This window comes from Malaya genurostris, chromosome 3, assembly GCF_030247185.1.
Source record: "Malaya genurostris strain Urasoe2022 chromosome 3, Malgen_1.1, whole genome shotgun sequence".
NCBI lineage: Eukaryota > Metazoa > Arthropoda > Insecta > Diptera > Culicidae > Malaya > Malaya genurostris.
The window spans coordinates 49,574,651-49,599,076 of NC_080572.1; the positions used below are offsets into that span (position 1 = coordinate 49,574,651).

Sequence of the window (24,426 nt, forward strand, 5' to 3'; positions counted from 1 at the left end):
TGTAAAAAGAAACCTCTTAAGCAAAATTGATTCAGTTTGGCATCATTAGCCACTGCGAGCGGATGTGTTGCGGTTTGTTCACAAACCTAGTTTCAATTCAAACGATTGCGTCACACAGAGCTGCTGGTCGTTTGCATTGGAGTGAAAGAAATCGAAAAGTGGACAACAATATATAAAGTCAGCCCTTTTAATGGCTCTAAATGTAAACTAAAAACCTATAAAGATTGCTTCTTTGTCGATCGAAAATTAAAATTAGTAGTGTAGTGCAAATTTAAGATAATATGATAATTGATTTTTCGCAATTTTCACAGTGCTAAATTCGCAACAGTGTTTAATGTTATTTATATCCAATCAGTGTTTAATATCTTACAGAATTATACAACTTGGCCTTCTGGGATACCAGAAATTAATCCCCTTCAGCGGCCCAGCTTGTTTACTCACTTTTGAGTAAATATGGTCGTTGTCAAATTCTGTATAACATTTACTCAGTGCTATAAATGGGAAAATTGGCTCGAGTGAGTAAATATTACACAATATCATTCGAAATATCTAAAGAATTCTTTATTTTAATCAAAACTGCGTATAAGTTATAAACAATGTAACATTTTTCAAATATTTTCTCAATTCCTTTATTTACATTTTGTAGTTTTTTTCATAGAAAGTTAAAAATGTTCTTGAAACTCCCGTATCCTGTTCTTTAAACTCACGTATCCTGGATCTAAGGTTGCACAAATGTGGTAACGAAAAAGTTCAATCAATAGAAGGATCAGGAGGTATAACAATATTACCTTTTAATACTTCATCTACCACGGCTCCTACCTGCTCCATTTTTTTTTCAAATTTTCTTTCTACAAAAATCATTGAACGTAAATTTTTACACAACGTTTTCAAAGCTCTGTGAGTAAAACTCTGAGTTATTCAGTCTTCTAAATCAATATTACTCACTTTTTGACATTTCAGCTGTTTTTCAAAGAAGAACGTATCTTACAAAAGTAGACAAATCGAGGTTCTCTCTACTACCAATAAATGCTTCAAAATCCTACAATTTTGTCTGAAAATTCGTATTCTACAAAAATCTCAATCTTAGTAATACAAAGAACTATAAAAGGCGAAACTGTTATTCCATTTGTTTACGCAAGTTTCGCCCTCCGTGTTCCATGCCAACAAACAGGGTGATACTTCAATTGCTAGTAAGGAAGGGCGAAACAATTTATTTTTTTTATTTTAGATGGTTACCGAACCTTTTATTACTGGAAATAGTAAAAAAAAAACAATAAAACTACTCACAGATTTGTCTTAGTAGCGAAAACCAGCCAATTTCATGAAAAATGCGCAAGGGCGTATCTTTATAATTCACACAGGAAGTATAAAAGTAAACAAATCGAAAAAGGGCGAAACTCTTTTTATGTTGATTTATTCAGTGGATGTAGAAGGAAAGTGGTAACATTTGCGTGCCTTTTGAAGATAAACTAACAATTCATCGACTAATCATAAATTGATCAGAAAATATACGATAATTTCTAAACACGATTTGAAACCAAAGTTGAAACATTCATCGATGATTTTCTCCATTTGCTGTCAATGTTAGATTCGCCGTTCTTTGAAAAACAGCTGATTTGCACCAAATAAACAAAAATGAGTACAAATTGCTCACTTGAGAGTAACATTGAATGAGCGTGTACTCACTGGTTGTACGCAGAGATGCCAGATCTGCATATTTGTCTGTAAATGTGCAGGTTTCGTACATGGTGCTGCAGACAGACTTTTGAAAATCAAGTTTTTCGCAGATTTTCGTAAAAATTTACAGACTTTTGAAATTGTTGTGACCTTTTTTGGCTCGCCAAGTCAGTCTAGCTTATCATACTTTAAAGAGAAATAAAGACAAACTTGCTAACCTCATATTTTTTTTTCGGATATACAGACTTTTGCAGCCCTGTCTGAAGATGTTTGAAATTTTTACCTGGCATCTCTGGTTGTAGGTATTTGGGTTGTCGTGTAAACGTCTATGGAATAACTTCATTGCCATTCCGGATTTTGTTAGAATCCTGAAGTATTAAACTAGAGTTTAAGCTGGAATGGAAGACCAGGAGAGTACAAACGAAATTGATATAAAGTGTAATGTAACAGTCGACGGCGAATACACCGACATCGAATGTCTTATTAGCGAGGATAAGGTGGATGTTGAGCTATACGGAGCGTTCGATATTGATGATCATGCTGATAATGTTTTGAGGAGGTTTATAGAAACATACAGAAGTTTTGAGGAGTTGTGGAATACAAAACATCCGGATTATCAAAACAAAAGAAAAAAGTTGCAGGCGATAGATGCATTAATGTTTATCTATAGAGAGATTAAACCAGGAGCAACTCATCAGGCGGTTCGAAAGAAAATTAATACCCTCAGATCGAACTACTGGAAAACATGGAACAAGGTTCAGGAATCCAGAAGGAAGGCAACGGTAGATTCAGATGTTCTCCAACCGTTATCTTGGGTGTATCATGAAATGAAGTTCCTAGGGGATGAATTGGAATATATGGATAAAATGCGTAGAAAAGTGAGACCATTTTCCAATATAGATTACCTCAGTTCTTCGTAAAATAGTAACCAAACTCAAACTGATTTTTGTTCAATGAAAATGAAGCTAGGTTCTGACTTTAAATATTTGGTTATAGATAGGTAGTTATATGTTATAATATTTTAGCTTGAAACTGAAACCCAGACGGTTTCGTTTCTAGCTGTTGGTCTCAAATGTATGTTTAACGAAAGTGTGTATGGTTTGACTTAACGCGAAACTACAATAGTAAACGTTTATAATTCAACAATATTATTTATGTTTTGGCTTATTTCAGATGATAGTGCAAAACAGGAAGCGCAGTAATAAATCGGGAAAGGAACAACCAGCGAACCCTGCACGATATTCAATAGGTTTGCAGGCGGACCTATCGCCGCTCCCAAGCAAGCACTATGCAGTGAACGGAAATACACCTCCTGTTGTAGCCTTTTGGGCCGAAAAATATGCCTTATTAGATTCTCAACAAAAACTGTTCGCCGAAAAGGCAATCAACGACTTACTCTTCGAAGCAAGTTTGGGTAATCTCCAAAAGGATTCCGTTAAAATAAATCAAGATCTACGGGATGACGATCATGATCAATATTACTTGCACTATAGTACTGAAGATGAAAAAAAAATAGTCCGCGGAAAAACAACGACTGCTATTATTAAAACATTGAATTAGGTTACATTTCAACAAAATGATGAGCCATGTCTCTCCGCCCTCGTTAGTTGTACATTTTAAGCCCCATTATTGTCATATCGAAATAAATTGGGTATCTGTTTTCAAAGAACAAAGTATAAATTATATATTCCTGTTTCTACCTTGTTACTACCGTTGCTAGGGTTAGCTATGGTAACTCCATGGGTTGTCTCAACAAACAGCAAATGTCGTCACTTGCTATGTTAGTGACCAACATTCCTCCTTCGTTATTTCCAGAATACCATAAAAGATTCAAGTCTTGATGGCATCTGGATCATACGTTTCGGTCGGCTTCAATCCATACACAACCTGAAAGAAATGAGCCTGTTTCATATGTGTTCCACTGGATTCAGGACGGCGCTACTGTGCCTAAACAATACGGGTGCATTGAATCACGAAACAAAAAGATTACAAGAGAAACCAGTACTTCATTACGTTATTTACGGTCACTGCCCACTTGTACGCGGCGGGCAGATTTCCCCTCAGACGGCTGGTTATGTCTGCCAGCCATTTTTGCCGGAATTCTGCCAGAATTCCGGCAAAAGTCTGGTAACAATGCAACAACCGTTTCCGACAGAGAATTTTGTCTAGCGGTTAATAACCGTTCTTTTCTGTCGGATTCTTGCCATAAAAGATTGGCAGAACCTTTTTGAATCGGTTCTACATTTTAAGTGTCTTAGTTTTATTTTTTCAATAAAAGATACACATGAAAGGCAATAAGTTATTGCCCTTCATATATACTAATCATGGAAAATGTAATGTCCAATAACATTGCTTTCTCACTACCAAACATACCCATATTCCAATCTCATTTACCTCGTCTCAAGAAAGAGGAGGAAAATATACAAGACACGTACGGCGAGGCCAGAATTCCTAACAAGCGCGTCAAAGCTAAGTGAAAAATAATCTAGTCTTGTATCTTAGTGAATTTGCACATGTAATCATAAATAAATCGCTGCGAAATTGAAGTCTGCGGACATTTTCAGATTTACTGTCTTTTGCAACCCTGTCTGAAAATTTTTAAATTTTTACCTGGCATCGCTGGTGTAATGCTTCCGCAGTTAGGATGCCAGGTTCACAGATTAATCTGTGTTTCACAGATTTTCAGTTCTCTGCACAGATTTCTGAAATCGATCACAGACTAGCAATGAGCACCAAAAAGTCTTTAATTTGCTAGAGAAAACTGAGAGAAAATAAAAATCCGACAGAAACGGGAAACATGTACAGATTTTGCACAGACAGTTTTTTCACTTGATCACAGATTTTTGAAAAAAAATTACCTGGCATCTTTGTTCCGCAGTTGATTAATTTATTTTTAATATACCATTACTTAATTTCATAAACAAACACAAATATCAGCCTAAAATGGATGAGGAAATGTGTTTAAATGCCGAAGACGGTGAATACACCGAAATCGAATGTCTTACTAGCGAGTTTAAGCGTGAGGAAGACGTTTTCAGCGTCGACGTTACTGAACGGGAAGAAACCGTGGTGAGACAGTTCATCGAATCGTATAAAAATTCGGAAGAACTGTGGGATTCATCACATATCCATTATCATGATCAGGATAGAAGATTGCGTGCACTGAACAAGCTTTTGCTAATCTATCGGAAAATCAAACCTAGAGCCACGCATAATGTAGTTAGAAGAAAAATTAATACACTTAGATCGCATTACTATAAAGTTTTGCGCCGAGTGGAAAAATCAAAGTCGATGGCGACATCAGTAGCAGATATTTACCAACCCAAGTCTTGGGTCTTTTATGAAATGAAATTTCTGGGTGACCTGGAGGAACATTCCGCAAAGCAGCAGAATAAGGTAAAACATTGCTATGGTATTTCTAATTTTTAAAATCTTAACTAAAATCAAATCGTCATAACATTTCTCATCGTAACCGATGAAGATTGTAAATGTTATCTCTCAAGAAAAACGACAAACATATTGAAATGTATGTTCATTTCAATCTAATTGTGAATTTTCTCCTTATATCTTGATTTATACCATATCTCGTATCTAGTAGTGTGTGCCCCAATGGAATTCAATCAAATTAATCTAAAATGACTTTCTTTACAGAGAACTATAGCCAATCGCACTTGGACCAAAAAACGAAAAAAAATGCTGGCAGAAAAATCTCCAATTGATTCAGAGACCGAAATATGTTTGCCTATGGGTGAAACGATTTATACTCAAGTAAATCCGGTAAATGAAAGCATACCTCCTGTTGTTGCCTTTTGGGGAGAAAAATATGCAATGTTGAATTCACCGCAAAAGCTATTTGTCGAAAAGGCAATCAACGACATACTCTTCGAAGCGTGCCTAGGTAATCTACATAGAAATTCGGTAAGAATTAATGTGAATTTTCCGACAGGCGATCACGATCACTATCATTTGAAACATGCCCCTGGATGAATTTTTCGGTCGAGTTCACCGGCGTCAAGTCAGGCACCAATTTTTATTTTGGTGGCTGGAATTAAACGATTGCTGCGCCACCTACATGTCGAATTCACACCATTAATCTATTCCTTAATTGAGAGCTGGGATTAAAAATACAATTTATTTGCTAACGAATATAATCTAAAAACAATTCATTATTTGTATTTTATTTCCAAGGGATCAAATTTACTATAACCGAAATCGAATTATTCCACATAGTCCAGGAAGAGTCCCATGCTGGTGATTAACTGCGTCATGCTAATGTTTAATCCTCTGTAATGCCCCGTTTACACTTCTGCTGGCTGCCAGCATGCTGGTGTCAGTGTACTGCCCTCTTAGGAAAAAACGTTCAACTGTGGTCCAATGATCCAAAGTATTAGACCCACGAAGGGCCACCGTTGAACGTTTTTTTCCTAAGAGGGCAGTACACTGACACCAGCATGCTGGCAGCCAGTAGAAGTGTAAACGGGGCATAAAGGCAAACGATAACTTTGAAACCCAGGTGTTTCATTTGAAAGAAAGAAGTCGAAATGAAACACCGGTTTCATTCAGCTGCAGATGTTTTTGCGCATGTGGGATGGCGGGATCCAAGTACAGATTCCTGGGAAGGAGGTGATAGTGCTCGGAGAGGATGCTAAGTTGCATTTACAGTTGATGAGGTTTATGGTTTTGGAGCAGGGCCAGCGATTTACTTCACGAGACGATCACATTAGACTAGGACCAGTAGCAGAATGTGAGCGGTTGAAATGAAAGCATAGATAAGAACCAGTGAATTCATGTCATGTTTACTAGAGATGGTCGGGTATAGAAATTCTTATACCCGAACCCGACCCGTACCCGAGTGATCAGCAAAAAAATTTACCCGTACCCGACCCGTACCCGATCAAAAAATAAAAAAATTACCCGTACCCGACCCGTACCCGATCAATAATTTAAAAAAAATTACCCGTACCCGACCCGTACCCGAAAAAAAATTAAAAATTTTTCCCGTACCCGACCCGTACCCGATTAAAAATTACCTGTACCCGTACCCGACCCGAATGAGTAGGAAAAATTTTACCAAAATTCAGTATGGAAAAATTAAAGTGTTTTAGATATCGAGCCGTACCAGGCTCTAGTTGGTAAGTAAAATACATTAAAATGCTTGTTTACATTTAAAAAGGCGGGTGGGTAATGTCAGAGACATAACTGGATGTCGTGAATACGAAAACAACTGACATGTTCCTTAACACTTCCGAACACCAATTAATTGATCAATTGTATGAATTATGCAAGCATTCCCCTTTTCCACATTTTTCGCAAAAACAAAGAAGACTTCACTTGATCTAGATTACTGTGAATTTCACACAGCGAAAAGTGCACTAAACTGAGGATATTTCCCTTCGATATGCGAGCAAGAAACCCTAATAGTTCTTTAGAAAACTTTTAGAGCCATTAGAACGGCTGGTATTGTGTGATGCTCTCCAGTGTTGCTTTTTCACCAATGCTAATGACTGGCAGCTGTGACGTAATCGCTCTTGTCGGAGGAGAAACGACGCAAAATACATCTGCTCGTAGTGGCGATAGAATCCAAACTGATCCAATTTTTGTTGAGAGGCTTGTTTTTACCTGATTTCGGTTGTAGCTTTTTCACTAATGGGCGGTCCTAACGGCTATAAAAATAGCAGCATATAGAATTTTTATTTCGATATTTCATTTCGGATTTGCATTTCATTGAAAGAAACTATCCGGATGCTGTACGGGACTCATTCCTGCCTTTCAGAAGGACCAAATTGTGGAACTCACTACGATATTAAACACTGTTCGGAACAGTTTTCTCGAACGATTTGTTGTACAGCAGCAGATATTTGGTTCTCTTACTCAGAACGCGTTCTGATTGGCTGGTGTTGACATGGGTCAAATGAGACAGGTTTTTCAATAGTGTACTATTGAAATACTTCAATGCTGTTGCTATACACGTTAAAGTTGAAAAATTTCGATTCTATTGGTAGTTAAATTATATAAATCCTTTCACAGATCACTAAGCTATGAGCTTTCAAAATACGAGAAAGGCAAACGCGCCTTATGCATTATCCTCTATGATACTGGTTTATACCAAACATTTCAGAAAAGTTTAATTTTGAATTATTTGAGATTATGTCACACAACTGAAATTTTTATCATAAAATTGTGATCATATTTCCGATGGCATGTAGCAAAAATTATGTTGATTCGTTAGATACAACAAGAGATATTCACGATCAAAAACTTATCACTCTCTCAGAGGGCACCCCATAGTAAAGTAAGTCGTATTCACGACAAAATATAAATACATTGTGAAGCATGAATACAGGGTCCGCCATGTAACTTTTTTTTAAACATGCAATAAAACACAAACGGTTCATTCGATTTCAAAATTTATTTTTCTCATATTAAAGTACAATCCTTCCGATTAATTGTCGAATATAATTTCATTCAAATGGCTGCCTCGGCTGGCCTTGCAGTACGCAGCTTTATTTCAGCTATGGCTGCACGAATGTTGTCCTTCAAAGCTTGAATTGTCTCTGGCTTGTCCACATAACACTTATCGTTGAAAGCTCCCCAAAGATAATAGTCTAACGGCGTCAAATCACAGCTCCGAGGCGGCCAAACAACATTCGAATTTCGATTGATAATTCGATCTTCGAGGACTGTGCGCAGAAGATCGATCGTAGCGTTGGCTGTGTGGCTCGGAGCGCCGTCTTGTTGGAACCAAATGGTGTCCAAGTCTTCCTCTTCAAGTAACAGGATCGCTAATCATGGTGCGGTAGCTCTCGCCGTTGACCGTGGCGACGGCTCCTGCTCATTTCAGGAATCAGAACAAATTGGCTCAAATGGCACGTTCCCCTTGATATTTGGAGATTTGTGCCTTGCCATCAATTTGTTTTTAGCATCATTTTCCCGATATATAAGAGGGAAGGATTGAAAGGAAATGGTAAGGGTTGGACTAGGAGGATGGGAAAAATTGACGACACAAAAACACATAAAAGCAAAAGTAAATTCTGCACCCCTAAGGGATGCTGAACAATCTGCTGAGGATCACATTTAGTGGAAGCAGAAGGAAATTCTGAACCTCTACGAGGTCCCGAACAGTCTGCTGTTAATAAAACCTCCAACCCCCGAGAGGATTTAGAGATCTTACAAAAGCGACACCATTCTGCACTCCCGGAAGAATGCAGAACGACTCGCAGTATGTACGAGCAGAAGTAAATTCGGTACCCCCCAGAGGATGCCAAACAATCTGCCAAACCCTATTTAAGGTTAATACAGAAGGGATTCATTCACTCCAGGAAGAACGATGAACCCTTCTGACTATAGCTCCTTACCACATTGGGTGAGAAACGAGAGAATATCCTTCAATTTTAGCTCCGCATACACAGACTCAACCATGTATGGAGAACCAAAAACCCGGATACGTAGCTGCCTCAATGCGGGACAGTTACATATCAGATGATATGAAGTACCATAATCGCATTCACACAAATCACACGAATAATACTCAGCACGTTGAATAGTAGCCATGTGATAATTGAGTTTGCAATGTCCAGTCAGAGCTCTGACCAGAACACTTCAATGATACTTGGAGAAATGCAGTAGACACTTTGACATTTTCAGATCTAAATCTGGTAGAAATGCTTTGTCTGAGCGCAAGTTTGCAAGCTGCGCCAGTAGCTGGCATGTTTGGATGCAGCCCAAGAACGTATCTTGTGCTTTATCCAACTAGTTGAAAGTGGTAAAGCTGGTTCAGGACCAACGAAATCATTCGTTGCACCAGCTCTAGCCAACTCATCAGCCCATTCATTTCCAGTAATACCAGAATGGCCGGGTACCCATAAGAAGTAAACAGCATTTGAAATGCTGAGGTCTTCAATTTGAGTTCGACATGCGATCACTAGATTCGACCGTGAGTCATTCGAACTGAGTGCTTTTAAGGCTGCCTGACTGTCGGAACAAAAATAAATACGTTTACCACAGATCCTCTGCTGAAGTGCCGATTGTACTTCACACAGAATTGCGTAGATTTCTGCTTGGAACACAGTACAGTATCTACCAAGTGAATGAGACTGCTCCAGCCTATTTCACGACAGTAGATACCAGCACCAGCACGACCATTCAACAGAGAACCGTCCGTAAAACAAACTATGTGTTCATCAAGTTGTCGTTCCAGACAACCAGACAATCATTCCTAACGAAGAGGATAGCTCACATTGAATGTTTTAAAAGGAAAACTGCATGTGAGAGTTAGGTCACTAGGAGCGAGTAAATACTCATCCCACGGAACCATTTGAGACCACAAGCGAGTGTGACTGGTAGCATATTCTAATGGGTTACTGTTCCAAAGCCCTGTAACCCTAAGACGGTATGCACAAGATAATGCTTCTTGTTTTAGGAACACATGTAGTGGTTTAATGCACAGTAGCGCCTCTAGAGCAGCAGTTGGAGTTGTCGTGAATGCTCCTGTCATCGCCATTAGGACCATCCTTTGGAGATGATTTAGCTTTGACTGAACTGTCGCGACTTCTCCTTTCTGCCACCATACAAGACATCCATATGCTAAAATTGGTCTAACGATAGTTGTGTAGATCAAATGAATATATCTGGGTTTGAGTCCCCATGATTTTCCAAAAGCTCGTCTGCATTGGCCGAAAGCCATGCAAGCTCTTTTAATCCTGAAATCAATGTGAGCAGACCAATTCAGTTTTGAGTCAAGAATAACCCCGACGTATTTAACTTGATCGACCACAGTGACTCCTGAACCAAAGAACTGCAACGGACGAGCTCCTGTAATTATCCTACGATGAGTGAAAAGCACCATTGATGTTTTGCCCGGATTTACAGATAATCCAAACCTGACAACACCATTGTTCAACAGATCGCAGGGCTTGCTGCATTAAATCAAAGAGAGTGTTAATGCTTATACCACCTTGAGGACACCCACAGACACTCAGCTTTCTAATCTCTGGCCTGCCGAATCGATGATCAAAGAAGTTGATTGCTAAGCATTGCGTGTATCCAGTAAGGGAAAAACCCAAGATATTCCGTTCACGACTGCAATGTTTAACCTCCTGCAGCCATTCAGCCATCGGCACGGAAATACACCTTGACTTGTCCACATAACACTTATCGTTGAATGCTCCCCAAAGATAATAGTCTAACGGCGTCAAATCACAGCTCCGAGGCGGCCAAACAACATTCGAATTTCGATTGATAATTCGATCTTCGAGGACTGTGCGCAGAAGATCGATCGTAGCGTTGGCTGTGTGGCTCGGAGCGCCGTCTTGTTGGAACCAAATGGTGTCCAAGTCTTCCTCTTCAAGTAACAGGATCGCTAATCATGGTGCGGTAGCTCTCGCCGTTGACCGTGGCGACGGCTCCTGCTCATTTACGAAGATAAATGAGCCAATGATGCACCAAACCGTCACTCTCTGAGGATGCATCGGCTTCTCCACGATAACGTGCGGGTTTTCCGTCCCCCAGATGCGACAATTTTGCTTATTAACAGACCCGCCGAGATGAAAATGCGCCTCATCCGAGAAGATGATTTTTTTGCACACATTCCGCAACATTACCATGATTTTCAAAGTAAAACTGCACTATTTTCACACGTTTCTCAAGCGTACACACAACCATTTTCGTTCAGCGGAAGGATACAACTAAGTTTCTGTCAAATCAGAAGTGACATTAAGGTTACTAATGTCAAATAACCGCTAGTTCAAAAATAAATGTTAGATGGCGGACCCTGCAGATTTTCAATGTCTTTGGTATTTTATACTCATTTACAAATGTCAACAAAAGGGAGTAATATCAACTCAAATTTTTCGAGAAGCATATTTACCCAAAATGTCGTAATACCCGTTGTATTAAATTTTTGGTAGGTATGGTTTTTACGAAACTGTGTGACTTTTGATTCGATTCTTTAGCGGCCCTTACACGAGCATTATTTTTGTCATTTTTAATGATGACTAAGTAATGATGTATTTCAAATTTGACAGAAATCTCGTCATTACTGACCATTACACGTTCATTGAAATGATATTATTTTTTATTAATGACACTTTTAATGATCGTGTAAGGTCCGCTTTTAGAGCCACAAGTAAGCGTGCTCATTATCTTCACACACAAATAAAAATTCACTTGAAAAATCACGTAAAATGGTTCCAAATGTCTAATTGAATATTATACGTGACGAAAATGAATGTTATGCGAGCATCCCCTAAAATGAATAGAGTATCATCAGTTCGTTTACGTGTATTGACCAAACATCAAACAATGTACGTGTATTCCCGGTGTGAAAAAATCAATTTTAAAAATGGTGAACAGTGAGTCCTTCAAGTGTAAGTAGTATGAACATTCGCAGGAATTTTTTTTTGGTTGCAATTTTTTACTACAAAGCAAAATGAATTATGATTTTGATTTAAATTTATCTGTCAACTGTGCCCGTTTTGTAAGCCTCACAAACCCACACCCTCGATGTTAACGGTAGCTGGTGGTTTTTACAGCCATTGAACTTCTGTGCCGCCTCCGGTGAAACCCTCAACGAGTGAACACGGTGAAAATTTGAGTATTTCGCGAGAAAAGATTTTCACCCGTACTTTTGCGACTCCACGTTGTCACGCATCGAGATTTCCACTTGTAGTCCAGTGAAAAGAAACGAAAATTAACTGGCAGTATAGCCCAACTTGCTGTGCCATCAATCAGTGTCATTTCAAGTGAGGTGACACCACCCAGAAATGAAGAATAGGAAGAACTTCTATGTAGATTTTCTGAAATAAATGTTTTATGGTAAGAATCTTAATGAATTATATGAAAATTTCGAAAATCTCCATCCAATATTTAATATAAAAGTTTTCTGGTATCTGAATGTGATATAAGTACTACACTACATTTTATATATGAATCAAATAATTTTTACTGGATTGTGCATTAAACAGCTTTAAAATGGCAGTCCATTAAAACCTACGTGAAAAGTAGATTCCGACCGCAACATCTTAGAGCTAAGGCAGTGTGTCTTATTAAATATGTTATAAACAAAGTAGGGCGGGAAATATTCACATAACTTTTCACGTAACTATGATTGATCGCTTTTTTAATGGAGAAAAGAAATGTTTTTTTTCTTCTGGAAATGTCAAAACCCCTTGAATCAAATTGTTTATTTTTCGGAAGAACTGTTTTGCAATAAAAAATTCTCGTCAACGTGTAAATATATTTATGTGAAGTACAAATGGTCGGGTAATCGATCAGAAAAAAAAAATTACCCGTACCCGACCCGTACCCGTGTGAGCAGTAAATTTTTTTACCCGTACCCGAACGAGCAGTAAAATTTTTTACCCGTACCCGACCCGTACCCGATTGAAAATAAAAATTTTTACCCGTACCCGACCAAAAACCCGTCGGGTACGGGTACGGGTCGGGTTTCGGGTAAAATACCCGATACCCGACCATCTCTAATGTTTACTTGCTATCAACTATCATTTTCTCGTAATATTCTGTGACGCACAACAACTGTATACGATTCGTGGTTAACCACTTTTTCTTTGGAAACTGAAAAAATCTTTTAGAACTAATTCTACCGATAAACTGCGAAAAATCATTCGTAGGGATTTTTGTTCATTTCGACGAGTAAATGAGTAAGGACTTCAATTGTATTTGTTGTAATGATAATGAATACCAGTAAGTGTACTACAGTTCATGTATAGGCACCAACATTTTTTAGAGCATGAATTGAACAATCCAATCAGCGTGGTCACCACGAGATAGCGTTATGGTGATTGTTTTGACATATCCCATGTATTTAGAAAAAAATTTGACGAACTTTTCAATTTACTAGAGTTTGAAAAAATGCAGATGGCAAAACCTTACAAATATTGGTAAAAAAACGATTATTCACGTGTTGTCATCAAACATATGATTTCAAATTGTCCTATACTCTTGACAATCTCGGAAGAAATTTGAAATTTTCAGTTCACATATAGATTTGATTTAGATGATAAAACATGAGTAAATAAAACTTTTGATCATAATTTATCAATTAATCTCAAAATCCAACCCAAAAAACAAAGAATACCCCAGATATGAAACAGTACCCAACCACACTTCTTCGAATTTGGTATTTCATGTTACAATTTCTCCATAAATATCAATCAAACATACCACGGGAAGTTACTGAATCATTAATGATCGATTTTTTACCAAATTTCCACACGTTTTTGTATGTTAGTATTCGATTCATAAGAAAAAAATAAAAACCTTTCATTTTGTTCGAATCTTCAAGCAAAATCTGAAAATTATCACCACCGCTTAGTTCAAAGCTCGCCACTCGGGCAGCGCAGTGATCGCAAAAGAGTTGGTTGGATTCTTCAATTTTGGTGCTAACATCAGACCCTGTCAGCTTGGAGCGATCTCAATGTTCAGTTCAGCAACGCCATCGCACGGCGTCTCATTCAACATGTCATGTCAATTGTATGGGTGCGCAGTGCTGCTATTTTGGCGCGTATGAATTTGACATTTCTCTCCCCTACTTCTATGTACGTGATTCGATGCAGACTCGCCTGAGGGCGCTATGGTCGCAAAAAGGATGTTGCCAAAGATTTGTTCGGGAAATGTGAGAGCTGAATATCTTGTTAATATGATGTCTTTGCTAACATGAAGATTTCAAAATGTGACACGCAGATAGCATGCAATCATTTAATACCAGGCACCAAAAAAAAATTGGTGGCTGGGAATTTAGTGCCTGACTTTACAAAACGTTGTGCAGATCAGCGTTGCCAGGTCATTTTTCCAAAAATTTGTATTCGGCGCAAAAATCTATCTGTACCATATCGGTATTAGAATCTCGTCAACATAAGTTCACGGAAATGTCACCAAAGCTCATTTTGATGAGCAAGAAATAGGTCTCGTAGCAAACTTTTCTCCTGTCTATCCATGCTCTCAACGAAAATCGGTATTTATCTGTACGATTCATGAATTATCGGTATTTTGGGAGTACATATCTGTAGATTGACTATAATCAGAGTGACGACAGCTGTTCGTTTGGAATGACAGCTACAAGTTCCAAACGAGCAACCAACCTGTCAATTCAATGTAAAGCTAATGGAATGTTTTGAATTGTTTGCCAACATTACGGATGAGAAGTCGTCACTCTGGTTATTGGCACTCTACATATCTGTATTGCGGTATAGAGGTCAAATCTCGGTTAATTTTCAAAAGGGCGTATAAGCAAGTGACAGTTTCTCTTCGTTTACTTTCTCTTCTATTAATTACCAAGCGGTTTCCACGTTTATCACTTAACTCTTTGCATGAAATGATACCCGAAACTTTCGACTTTTAGACAGAATAGTGATGTCAAAGAAAATCTTTTTAATCACATCACAATAATCGAAAGAGAGAGTGATTAAAGAGCAACTGTCACTTGCTTATACGCCCTTTTGAAAAATTAACCGAGAAATATCTATATAAACACCGATAAATCGGTATACCTGGCAACGTTGGTGCAGATTATTTTCCCGTCAGATGTTATTGAACAATCCAATCAGCGTGGTCACCACGAGATAGCGTTATGGTGATTGTTTTGACATATTCCATGTATTTTGAAATATTTTTGACGAATTTTTAAATTTACTTGAGTTTGAAAGAATGCAGATGGCAAAACCTTTCAAATATGGGTAAGAAAAACGATTATTCACGTGTTGTCATCAAACATATGATTTCAAATTGTCCTATACTCTTGACAATCTCGGATGAAATTTGAAATTTTCAGTTCATATACAGATTTGATTCAGATGATAAAACATGAGTAAATAGACTAGTCATAAAACTTTTGATCATAATTTATTAATTAATCTCAAAATCCAACCCAAAAAACAAAGAATATCCCAGATATGAAAACAGTAACCAACCTCACTTCTTCGAATTTCGTATTTCATCTTACGATTTCTCCATAAATATAAATCAAACATACCACGGAAAGTTACTGAATCATTAATGATTTATTTTTTTTACCAAATTTTCACACGTTTTTGTATGTTAGTATTCGATTCATATGAAAAAAAATACAAACCCTGCATTTTGTTCGAATTTTCAAGAAAATCTGAAAATTATCACCTTCGCTTAGTTCAAAGCTCGCCACTCGGGCAGCGCAGCGATCGCAAAAGAGTTGGTTGGATTCTTCAATAAAAAAATAGTTGACACTTGACAGCTCTGCTTGTCACAAACAAATTTAATCTGTTTTTAACTGTTGAATTCGTAGATTGTGCTTCGTGCACCTATAATTTTTTTTGTCGATTCCCAGCAACCACCTGGGGTTTTAACCAAATTGAAACGATAGGAATAGGTGTTAGTCGATATGGAAGACGACCTGAACAAACTGTCCAGTAATATAATTATTAATTTAGATAGAATCAATCGAATACTCAGCCCTGTTCGTTTGGAATCGAACCTTTTATCAAACTCCAACTTACCGGATCGTCTTCTCACACTGATCCAGCAAGAATGGACTCCATGTACAGATGTGCGGACTGTAGATCCGTCAAATCGTCTTACGGTGGAAGATGTCGATACGCTGTTTAGTAGAATTCGTCAACGTTCTGTCGTGGGAACAGGACCTCGACTCAACAGAAATCCATCACAAAAGAAACTCGTCCCATTACAGCAATCTCGCATTTTGAATGAAACTAATTTGGTTAATAGCCAGTCCGGGTCGCTAACGGATCTGTACGATAGCAGTAAACTAGCTGTGAAAAGCGTTGACGTGGAGGTGTTGGTCAAATCACTGAAAAAATCTGCAGAAACCCTGCAACAGATCGAAAATCATTCCCTAGATCAGATAAATTTTGATCGGGTTGAGCGTTTTAATAAGCGAGAGTGTGATAAGATAAGAGATACTATCCAAGACATTGAATCAATGGTGCAGGATTTGGAAAAGTTTGTAATCTGCGAACAGGAAGTCGATAGTGGACGAAAAGAATTGTTGACTGAAAGATTGGTTAGTCTACTGAGAGATTTGTCGGAGGTAGAAAAATATTTAATAGAAAGCGTATGTTATATTTCAAACAAGTTTTCATTTCAGACTATGTCTCAAGTAATTTTTATAAAGAACAACGAGTACATTCCAGACATGAATAAATCTTTTGGACTGGACTCTTTTCCATTAGCAGAATGTCTTGATGATGTCAACGAAAATATCCGCCAGAAAAAATTATATTAGTAAAATAATAGTTCATACGTAAAATATTTGTATCATTTTTTGAGATCCTGTACTTTTCGTTTAATAGCACGTAGTTCTAGTTGAAGTTTTTGTTTCTTAAGGCGTAGCAGTTGAGTTTCTTCTTGAAGTTTATTTTTTCGGGCTCGCAATATATCTAATTGGGCTCGAACTAGTTGAATGTTGGAACCACAGGAAAAACAGGCTGCAGACTTCCATCTTGTTCGCTTTCTTTTAATAGTCTTTTCCGGTTTTACTGGTTCATCTGATGTATCTTCCAGTGTTTCCATATCGTATTTATGAATGGTATTATACTGATTAGAAATTGACATGAATCCATCATCTTTCATATGATTCACATTGACATTAGTATCATCGTCCGAGTAATCCAGCAATCGCTCCTCTAACATCTCTATATTTTCAACTGCCTCATCAGATTGTAGGGAACAGTTTATTTCTTCTTGTTTAGTGCTTTGCTCCATTGTTAAACTCTTCAAGTAGTTAGAACTATTCTTGTTTACATATTCCTTTAACTCGGCGGACAGTTCTAAATTCATTCCAACATCAAATGACTGTTCAAACGATGCCTTTTTCCGCATCGTAGCTGCTAGGTTGAAAAGGTCTTTTATAGTAAGCTCTTTTCCTTCTTTCACACGTACATATTCCCGGATCAATTTTTTATCTACATTATGAAAAAGAAGTACCAACACTTTCTGCTTCATTTCTGCCGAAAGTTTTTTGTTGTGGGAAAGATTCTTTGTTACTTCTCTGGTGATTTCGTGATTGTGCACGTTGGATGTGGCCTTCACAACCAATTGTTGTCCACACTTAGACGCACGTAGGGCAATGTATGCAGGGCAGTCGCTTCGAAGCGATGATCGTCTAGAATAAAATACCAATGAAAAGTACTATAGTCGCTTTGATTCAACTTACACTTTTTTAATTCCGGTTGATTTGGTCGTAAAACGTTGTCCCCCAAAAATACACGAGTAGCGAACAGAATAATACCGTAGAGCTGTTGCAATTGGCCGCGCCGTTTTGAGGGCAGCTCCCCCAATAGTGCGGGAGTCCCGTCGCCAGTAGTAAACCAGATCGTTCGCGCTGTGCCGTTCTAGACGGTCGACGAACTGTTCGTACGAGTCAAAACATTCGCCCTGCCGTAAACTATGTTCACTTTCGATGGGTACTAGAGTTCGGTCGTTGTTGACCAAAGTATTATCAAGGTTTATTTTATTCATCACAAAAAAAAAACTGTTTTGGACACAGACTCTCTACAACTTTGTTTACATTAATAGCAAAGATGCCAGGTAAAATTTTCAAGTATAATCTTTGGGCCAGAGATGCCAGATATTTTTATACACGCAGAAAAATGGAGCGTGTTTGAAATAATAAAACCAAGTTCCTGCTGGGCTACCATGTACTTGTGATCATCATCTTTTTCGCAAAGACGAAGAAGTATGTAAACATAAAAAAAGTTTGATGATGCTAAATATCTGTCATTTCGCCAGTTCCACGACAAAAGTGCCTAACTGCAAATGCTGCCTTTGAAGACAAGCACGAGAAAAGGTCCTAAGTGCAAATGACAGTTTCTTTTTGTTTACTTTCTCTTTCGAGTATTACGGTCCAATCTGCAATCTTTCCATCTAACACTTTACATAGGATAATAGAAAAAACCATCAACTTTCGATACGCACTGTAGAATTTGTTGGAAATTACTGGAATTTGCCGTAATAATTGAAAGAGAAAGTAAACCAAGAGAAACTGTCATTTGCACTTGGGACCTTTTCTAATGTTCATCGAGCTTTGTTTACTTTCTCTTTTGATTTTTACGGAGCCATTACAGCAAATTCTTGGAAATTTTCAATATAAATCCAAAGCTTATAGTTTTGACTTGAAAGTTTTACGAAGAATATTTCAAGGAATACAAAATCAATCCGGTAAATCGTGGAAGAAAAAGTAAACAAAGAACAGTTAAGCGCTTTTGTCGTCAGACTGTCGATTTGTTGAAACAAAGTTGATTTTGATTTAAAATGTGAGTTTGATTATAAATGTGATATCGTTATGAAACGTGCGGTGCCAAATCGACGACACGACCTGCCAATCGTCTATCGAAACTGTATCGCTAATTTAACTACCCCTCAATAACTGGTAATGTCAAAAATAAATCGCTTGAAAAAAAATGAAACTGGCAACACAAGTTGCTAAATAACCTACACTCAAATAAAAATTCACGTTCGATTCACTTGAAAAATCACGTAAACTGGTTTCAAATGTCAAATTGAATGTTTTACGTGACGAAATTGAATGTTACACGAGCATCCCCTAAAATGAATAGAGTCATCACATAAGATTTACGTGAATCGACCAAACGTCAAACAATCTACGTGAATTTCCAGTGTGAAAAACTAGATTTTGAAAATGGCGAGCAGTGGCCCTCAAAGTGGGAGTAGTGTAAATATTTGCGAGAAATGTTATTTAATTACAATTTTTTACTACATTCCAGTATGAAAGTTTCCATATGTTCGACTGGACCGAGTGCCTGCGTGAGTCCGGAAATGTGCCCGCTCCTTTCGAATGCTTCAAACAGGCCGTAGGTCCACCGAAAAACGAGTTCAGAATCGGTATGAAGCTAGAGACACTGGACCCATGTAATGCGAACTCAACCTGCATCGGTAGTGTTGTGGGAGTTCTCGGATCTCGACTTCAGCTTCGGTTGGATGGCAGTGACAACAAAATGATTTCTGGAGGCTGGTCGATTCGAGATCCCACGACGTTATTAATTGCTTTTTATTTTCAGTCGTTAAAATTCTATGCTAATTTTCTGAAATAAATGTTTGATTTTTCATGGCATTTTTCATTTCCTAGATTTATATAAAAATCTGTAATCTCCCTTTTGACTTCAACCAGTATATAATAGTAATTCTCTGGTATCTAAATTTTATATGAACTGAGAGGTAAATGTGATATGAGCAGTACATTATATTTTACCTATGAAACACGTAGCTTTTACTGGAATATGCTTTAAACAGTTTTTAAATAAGAGTCCATTAAAACCTACGTGAAAAGTAGGGTGGAAAATATTCACATAACTTTTCACGTAACTATAACATGATTATTATTTTGAGTGTAAATAACCCTCTCCCCGCTTGTGAGAAATCCTGGCAACCGTCAGAAAGCTGGCTGCATTACGGCTGCTGTCAAAATTGTCCAGGCGAAATTGAGTCATTATCTCGCCGTACGTGTCTTGTTTATTTCCCTCCTTTTTTTTATTCGACTATTTGATATTCGTCAATGCCGCATGTACGTAAAAAAACGAATTTTGAGACGAGGTAAATGAGATTGAAATATGGGTATGTTTGGTAGTGAGAAAACAATGTTATTGACAATAACATTTTCCATGATTAGTATATATGAAGGGCAATAACTTATTGCCTTTCATATGTATCTTTTATTGAAAAAATAAAACCAAGATGCTTAAAATGTAGAACCGATTTAAAACGGTTCTACCAATCTTGTATGGCAAGAATCCGACAGAAACAGAACCGTTAATAACCGCTAGGCGAAATTCTCTGCCGGATACGGTTGCTGCATTGTTGCCAGTTGCCAGAATTCCGGCAAAAAATGGCTAGCAGACATAGCCAGCCGTCTGGGGAGAAATCTGCCCCCCGCGTACAAGTGGGTCTGAGCGCATATTGAATGACATACTGCACGAAATATTCGTTCAGTTTGCTGGAACGGTTTATTGTTGTTTTTTTTTCTTGCAAAAAAGTGTGAAATCTAGGTGTTACCTTCATATAGAAAGAAGATTTGTTGTTATTCTACGTGAAGGAGAAGTATTGTACAGGTATGTAGTGTTAGTTAAAAAAATAAGTGGAAAAAACTTCAGAAATTCTTCAGTAAAACTAGTCCAACGGGGCTCCAACTCCTCATATTAAAAATGGCTCAACAATGGACCTTTGTCTGCCGGGTTTGTTGAACGAAAAAAAAAATGCATTCGGTTCAACCGACGACACGACCAGGCACTCCGAAAAAAAATCGAAATAAAAATTATTTGTGAGCGATTTACCGTCAGTTACCGAAAATATAGCGACCCCTTGATAATAATAAAAAAAAATATCTTCAGCAACACTGTTTGAGTTGCTATGAACTAGTTACCAAGGAGCTCCACAATAAATGAACAAACCATTTCAGGAAGTTTTCGAAACTTTTCAATAGATTTCAATTTGTGCCATCAGCTCTCAATTAAAAAAAATTCGAGAATTATTCTGAAGGTATCATGAGACAAAATACAAAATTTGAAGACAAAAATATGCTTTTGGCAGGCAGAGAAAAAAATTCTGGTATTGTAAAAACGAAATCACTTGATCTCTTGAAAGCTGTACAGGGAACCGCAAGCCATCCGTCGAGGGCTGGGTCCCCTGGCGATGTTCAACTCGACTTGTCGTGGTCGTTTGAAGATGTAGATTTAAAAAGTTAAAACCAACGAATATAACCGTCCGGCCTTCATTCAACAGTATCGTCTAAACTATTATATTATATCATGAAATATTATATTATGAAATATGACGAAGCTAGACTCTGATCGTCTCCTGTTCGCAGCGAGCCAATTTGACTAATCTTCAGAGCAACTGAACAAACTTAGCAGCTTGAAGTTGAAAATATATTTCCTTATTTAATATGCATTTAATTCACACATTGCATTTCTTACCTACAAATTCAGTCTTCTTACACGTGACCTCTTTTTAGCCGTAAATCAATTCAGTCGACTAACGAATCCTAGCTTAAGCAATGTTAATTTAGCTTATAAGTTGTTATTAATCGTATATGTATACTTCTGATCGCACTGAACATTTTTATTTATTCCGTAACAGAATTACCCAGTTTACTAGTTTGACAGTGAAGCTTCGCTCTGACCGATTTAATGACTGCAAACTTCACCTCTTTTTAAAAACTCATTTATGTAGCAGATAGTTGTCATAGATCTAAGTCTGGTTACATTCAACTATTTAAAAGCCTGAAACCTGATTCTGCTGTTCATAAGAGCCATTTTTTGTTTGTTCGAAAGCCTCTATCTAATAGTCTAGTCGATTCATCGCTCTGGCATGTGATGATGCTGGAGAACTTTCAACTTACTGCGAAATAAGGATCTTCCATTTGAGGCAGTTCGTTTTGTTTACATTTCTTAAGTCTTTAATATGCAGTAACCAAGGTTATGGTAATTGTTATTCAAAATCAACAATTCATCAACTTGTGTTGCCAGTTTCAATAGTTTTTCAGTCGATGTCGTTTTGACATTTCCAGTTACTGAGGGGTAGTTAAATTTGCGATAGAGTTTTGATAGACGAGTGGCAGGTCGTGTCGTCGGTTCAACCACAGACTAACAGACATGACAGTATGAGTAAATTTTTATAAAAAATAATTTTTCGTGATGCACTAGCTCCACCTATATTGTACTGCGCGAACTATTTACTATCTGTACACCCCTTGTGTTATGTAAAAGTTTTTTTACTAGTTGGTTTCCCCTCGTTTGTCAACACCGATCAGCTGCTTGCAGGGATGCCTAATTTCATCAAAATATTTGAAAATGAATCGTCACCATAAATTATTGGATTACGTTGATAATATATTTAACTTTTTCGCGATGTTGGAAGGTAACCATTTATTTGACTCAACGTTGTTCATCTAGACTATTTTTTATTGTGTTGGTAGTTTTCACCCGAAATTAAGTGGCGGCAGACCAGAAGCAAGTAAATAATGTACCAAAACGGGTTCGATTTTGTCTTGCGTTGGAGGATGAGAAGTAGGCACAATTATGTAAATAGTTTTGGCAATATGTATTAAATCTGTATCCTGCATGAAATTCGCATGGACGTATACAAATCAATACATTACAGGTAATTCTGTATGAATGGCCACTCTGTTGGTAAATGAAAAAAAAACACAGTCTAGATGACAGACAGGATGTTTTTGATAGGGTAACGTGGCGCCATCATGACACATGTGCGCACTGTCCCAAATAAAGGAATATTCGAAATGACCGTTAAAATGATTGAAGAATCTAATTTGAGTGTCCTGTCTGTTAGTCTGTGGTTCAACGGTCTGTTTCAAAATCGGCAAACGAAGGTCCCGTGTTGGCCTCCCGTTGAGCGAATTATTGGACGTTCATTGAACCAATGATACAACATATTGGACCAATGAAGGACCACCGTTGAACGTTTTTTCGTTCTCATTGATTTTGAATAACAGCAGACCCTCTCAGCTTGGAGCGACATCAATCTTCAGTTCAGCCACACCATCGCACGGCATCACATTCAACATATGTCAATTGTATGGGTGCGCAATGCTGCTCTTTTGGTGCGCACGAATTTGACTTTTCTTTTCCCTTACTTCTATGTACGAGATTCGAAACGAACGCGCCTGAGGGCACCATGGTCGCAAAAAAGATGTTGCCAACGATTTGTTCGGGAAATGTGAGAGCTGGATATCTTGTTAATATGATGTCTTTGATAACAGTTACCATACCTTGGTTACTGCCACTCCGATGGCACGATTGTCATCTGCATACAATTCTCGGGTAATTTTTCAAAAGGCAGCAAGGCAAGGCATTTTTTTTTTAAGCAAGTGACAGTTTCTCTTTAATCACTCTCTCTTTCGATTATTGTGATGTGAATAAAAAGATTTTCTTTGATATCACTATTCTGTTTGAAAGTCGAAAGTTTCGGGTATCATTTCATGCAAAGAGTTGAGTGATAAACGTGGAAACCGCTTGGTAATTTATAGAAGAGAAAGTAAACAAAGAGAAACTGTTACTTGCTTATACGACCTTTTGAAAAATTAACCGAGAATTCACGCGTTTTTTTTTATAACGACCAATAAGCCACCTGTCAATTTCCACTTTCGAAACAAATTGCAGGCGAGCTATGAAAAATAGAGTATTAAATTTAACACCAGACGAAAGAGAAAACTTCTCTGCCGTCTACTATTATGGCTCTTAGCGAGTGCCTAGTCATTCGAAATTACTCTTCAAAGTGAATGTTGATGGATGGCTTATTGGCCGTTATCAAAAAACCGTGAACTGGCTTGAAGCCGAAAATTTGGTTTTTGGTTCTAGTTCGCTGTCAAATGCTGTGTTTAAGTAGTGTTCACACGATCACATTTTTCTTCATGTGGTGGCACCAACATAAGGAAACGGTTCGATGGAATATAATCAAACTAATAAACTACAATTTCTTTTTCTTATTCAAAAAAAAAGTCGAACTACTTGTTCTATAGAGAATACTAGACTAGAGTTATATTTATATTGGGTTTGAAGAAATCACGCGCTTTATTTTTATAACGGCCAATAAGCCATCCATCAATATTCACTTTGAACAGTGAACAGACTCTGCACTCGCTGAGAGTAAGTCATAATGGTAAACGGCAGGAAAAAGTTTTCTCTTTCGTCTGGTCTTAAATTTAATACTCTATCTTTCATAGCTCGCTTGCAATTTCTTTCGTAAATGGAAGGTAAATGGTTGCTT

General features: G+C 37.6%; 4 protein-coding genes across 5 annotated transcripts; 3 read left to right on the forward strand and 1 right to left on the reverse strand.

The window, feature by feature from the left end:
- Positions 1-1,986: 1,986 nt before the first annotated feature.
- LOC131438573 (uncharacterized) lies at positions 1,987-3,360 on the forward strand. Its single transcript, XM_058608674.1, has 2 exons — positions 1,987-2,555; positions 2,851-3,360. The coding sequence occupies exons 1-2, from the start codon at positions 2,076-2,078 to the stop codon at positions 3,235-3,237; spliced, it is 867 nt and encodes a 288-aa protein (XP_058464657.1). The 5' UTR covers positions 1,987-2,075; the 3' UTR covers positions 3,238-3,360.
- A 1,199-nt stretch (positions 3,361-4,559) lies between these two features.
- Positions 4,560-5,839, forward strand: LOC131435788 (uncharacterized). Of its 2 annotated transcripts, XM_058603985.1 has the most exons (3): positions 4,560-5,073; positions 5,329-5,454; positions 5,624-5,839. In XM_058603985.1, exons 1-3 carry the CDS (start codon positions 4,621-4,623, stop codon positions 5,645-5,647), a joined length of 603 nt encoding a protein of 200 aa, XP_058459968.1. In that variant the 5' UTR covers positions 4,560-4,620; the 3' UTR covers positions 5,648-5,839. The 2 variants fall into 2 exon arrangements, with proteins under 2 accessions (XP_058459968.1, XP_058459966.1); XM_058603983.1 differs by having other exon boundaries at positions 5,329-5,839.
- Positions 5,840-15,945: 10,106 nt separating this feature from the next.
- LOC131438074 (uncharacterized) lies at positions 15,946-16,921 on the forward strand. The gene is made up of 2 exons (XM_058607870.1): positions 15,946-16,714; positions 16,772-16,921. Exons 1-2 carry the CDS (start codon positions 16,049-16,051, stop codon positions 16,907-16,909), a joined length of 804 nt encoding a protein of 267 aa, XP_058463853.1. The 5' UTR covers positions 15,946-16,048; the 3' UTR covers positions 16,910-16,921.
- Positions 16,887-18,214, reverse strand: LOC131438073 (uncharacterized). Its single transcript, XM_058607868.1, has 2 exons — positions 17,840-18,214; positions 16,887-17,788 (listed from the first exon to the last, which is right to left on the reverse strand). Exons 1-2 carry the CDS (start codon positions 18,142-18,144, stop codon positions 16,942-16,944), a joined length of 1,152 nt encoding a protein of 383 aa, XP_058463851.1. The 5' UTR covers positions 18,145-18,214; the 3' UTR covers positions 16,887-16,941.
- Positions 18,215-24,426: the final 6,212 nt, after the last annotated feature.

Excerpts from the sequence above, each read along its gene's own strand:
- LOC131438573 (XM_058608674.1), top strand. The coding sequence starts at position 2,076 with ATGGAAGACCAGGAGAGTACAAACGAAATTGATATAAAGTGTAATGTA. Across the intron at positions 2,556-2,850 it reads TGGATAAAATGCGTAGAAAA|ATGATAGTGCAAAACAGGAA; the intron begins GTGAGACCATTT and ends GGCTTATTTCAG.
- LOC131435788 (XM_058603983.1), top strand. The coding sequence starts at position 4,621 with ATGGATGAGGAAATGTGTTTAAATGCCGAAGACGGTGAATACACCGAA. Across the intron at positions 5,074-5,328 it reads CCGCAAAGCAGCAGAATAAG|AGAACTATAGCCAATCGCAC; the intron begins GTAAAACATTGC and ends CTTTCTTTACAG.
- LOC131438074 (XM_058607870.1), top strand. The coding sequence starts at position 16,049 with ATGGAAGACGACCTGAACAAACTGTCCAGTAATATAATTATTAATTTA. Across the intron at positions 16,715-16,771 it reads TACTGAGAGATTTGTCGGAG|ACTATGTCTCAAGTAATTTT; the intron begins GTAGAAAAATAT and ends TTTTCATTTCAG.
- LOC131438073 (XM_058607868.1), bottom strand. The coding sequence starts at position 18,144 with ATGAATAAAATAAACCTTGATAATACTTTGGTCAACAACGACCGAACT. Across the intron at positions 17,789-17,839 it reads TCAACCGGAATTAAAAAAGT|ACGATCATCGCTTCGAAGCG; the intron begins GTAAGTTGAATC and ends ATTTTATTCTAG.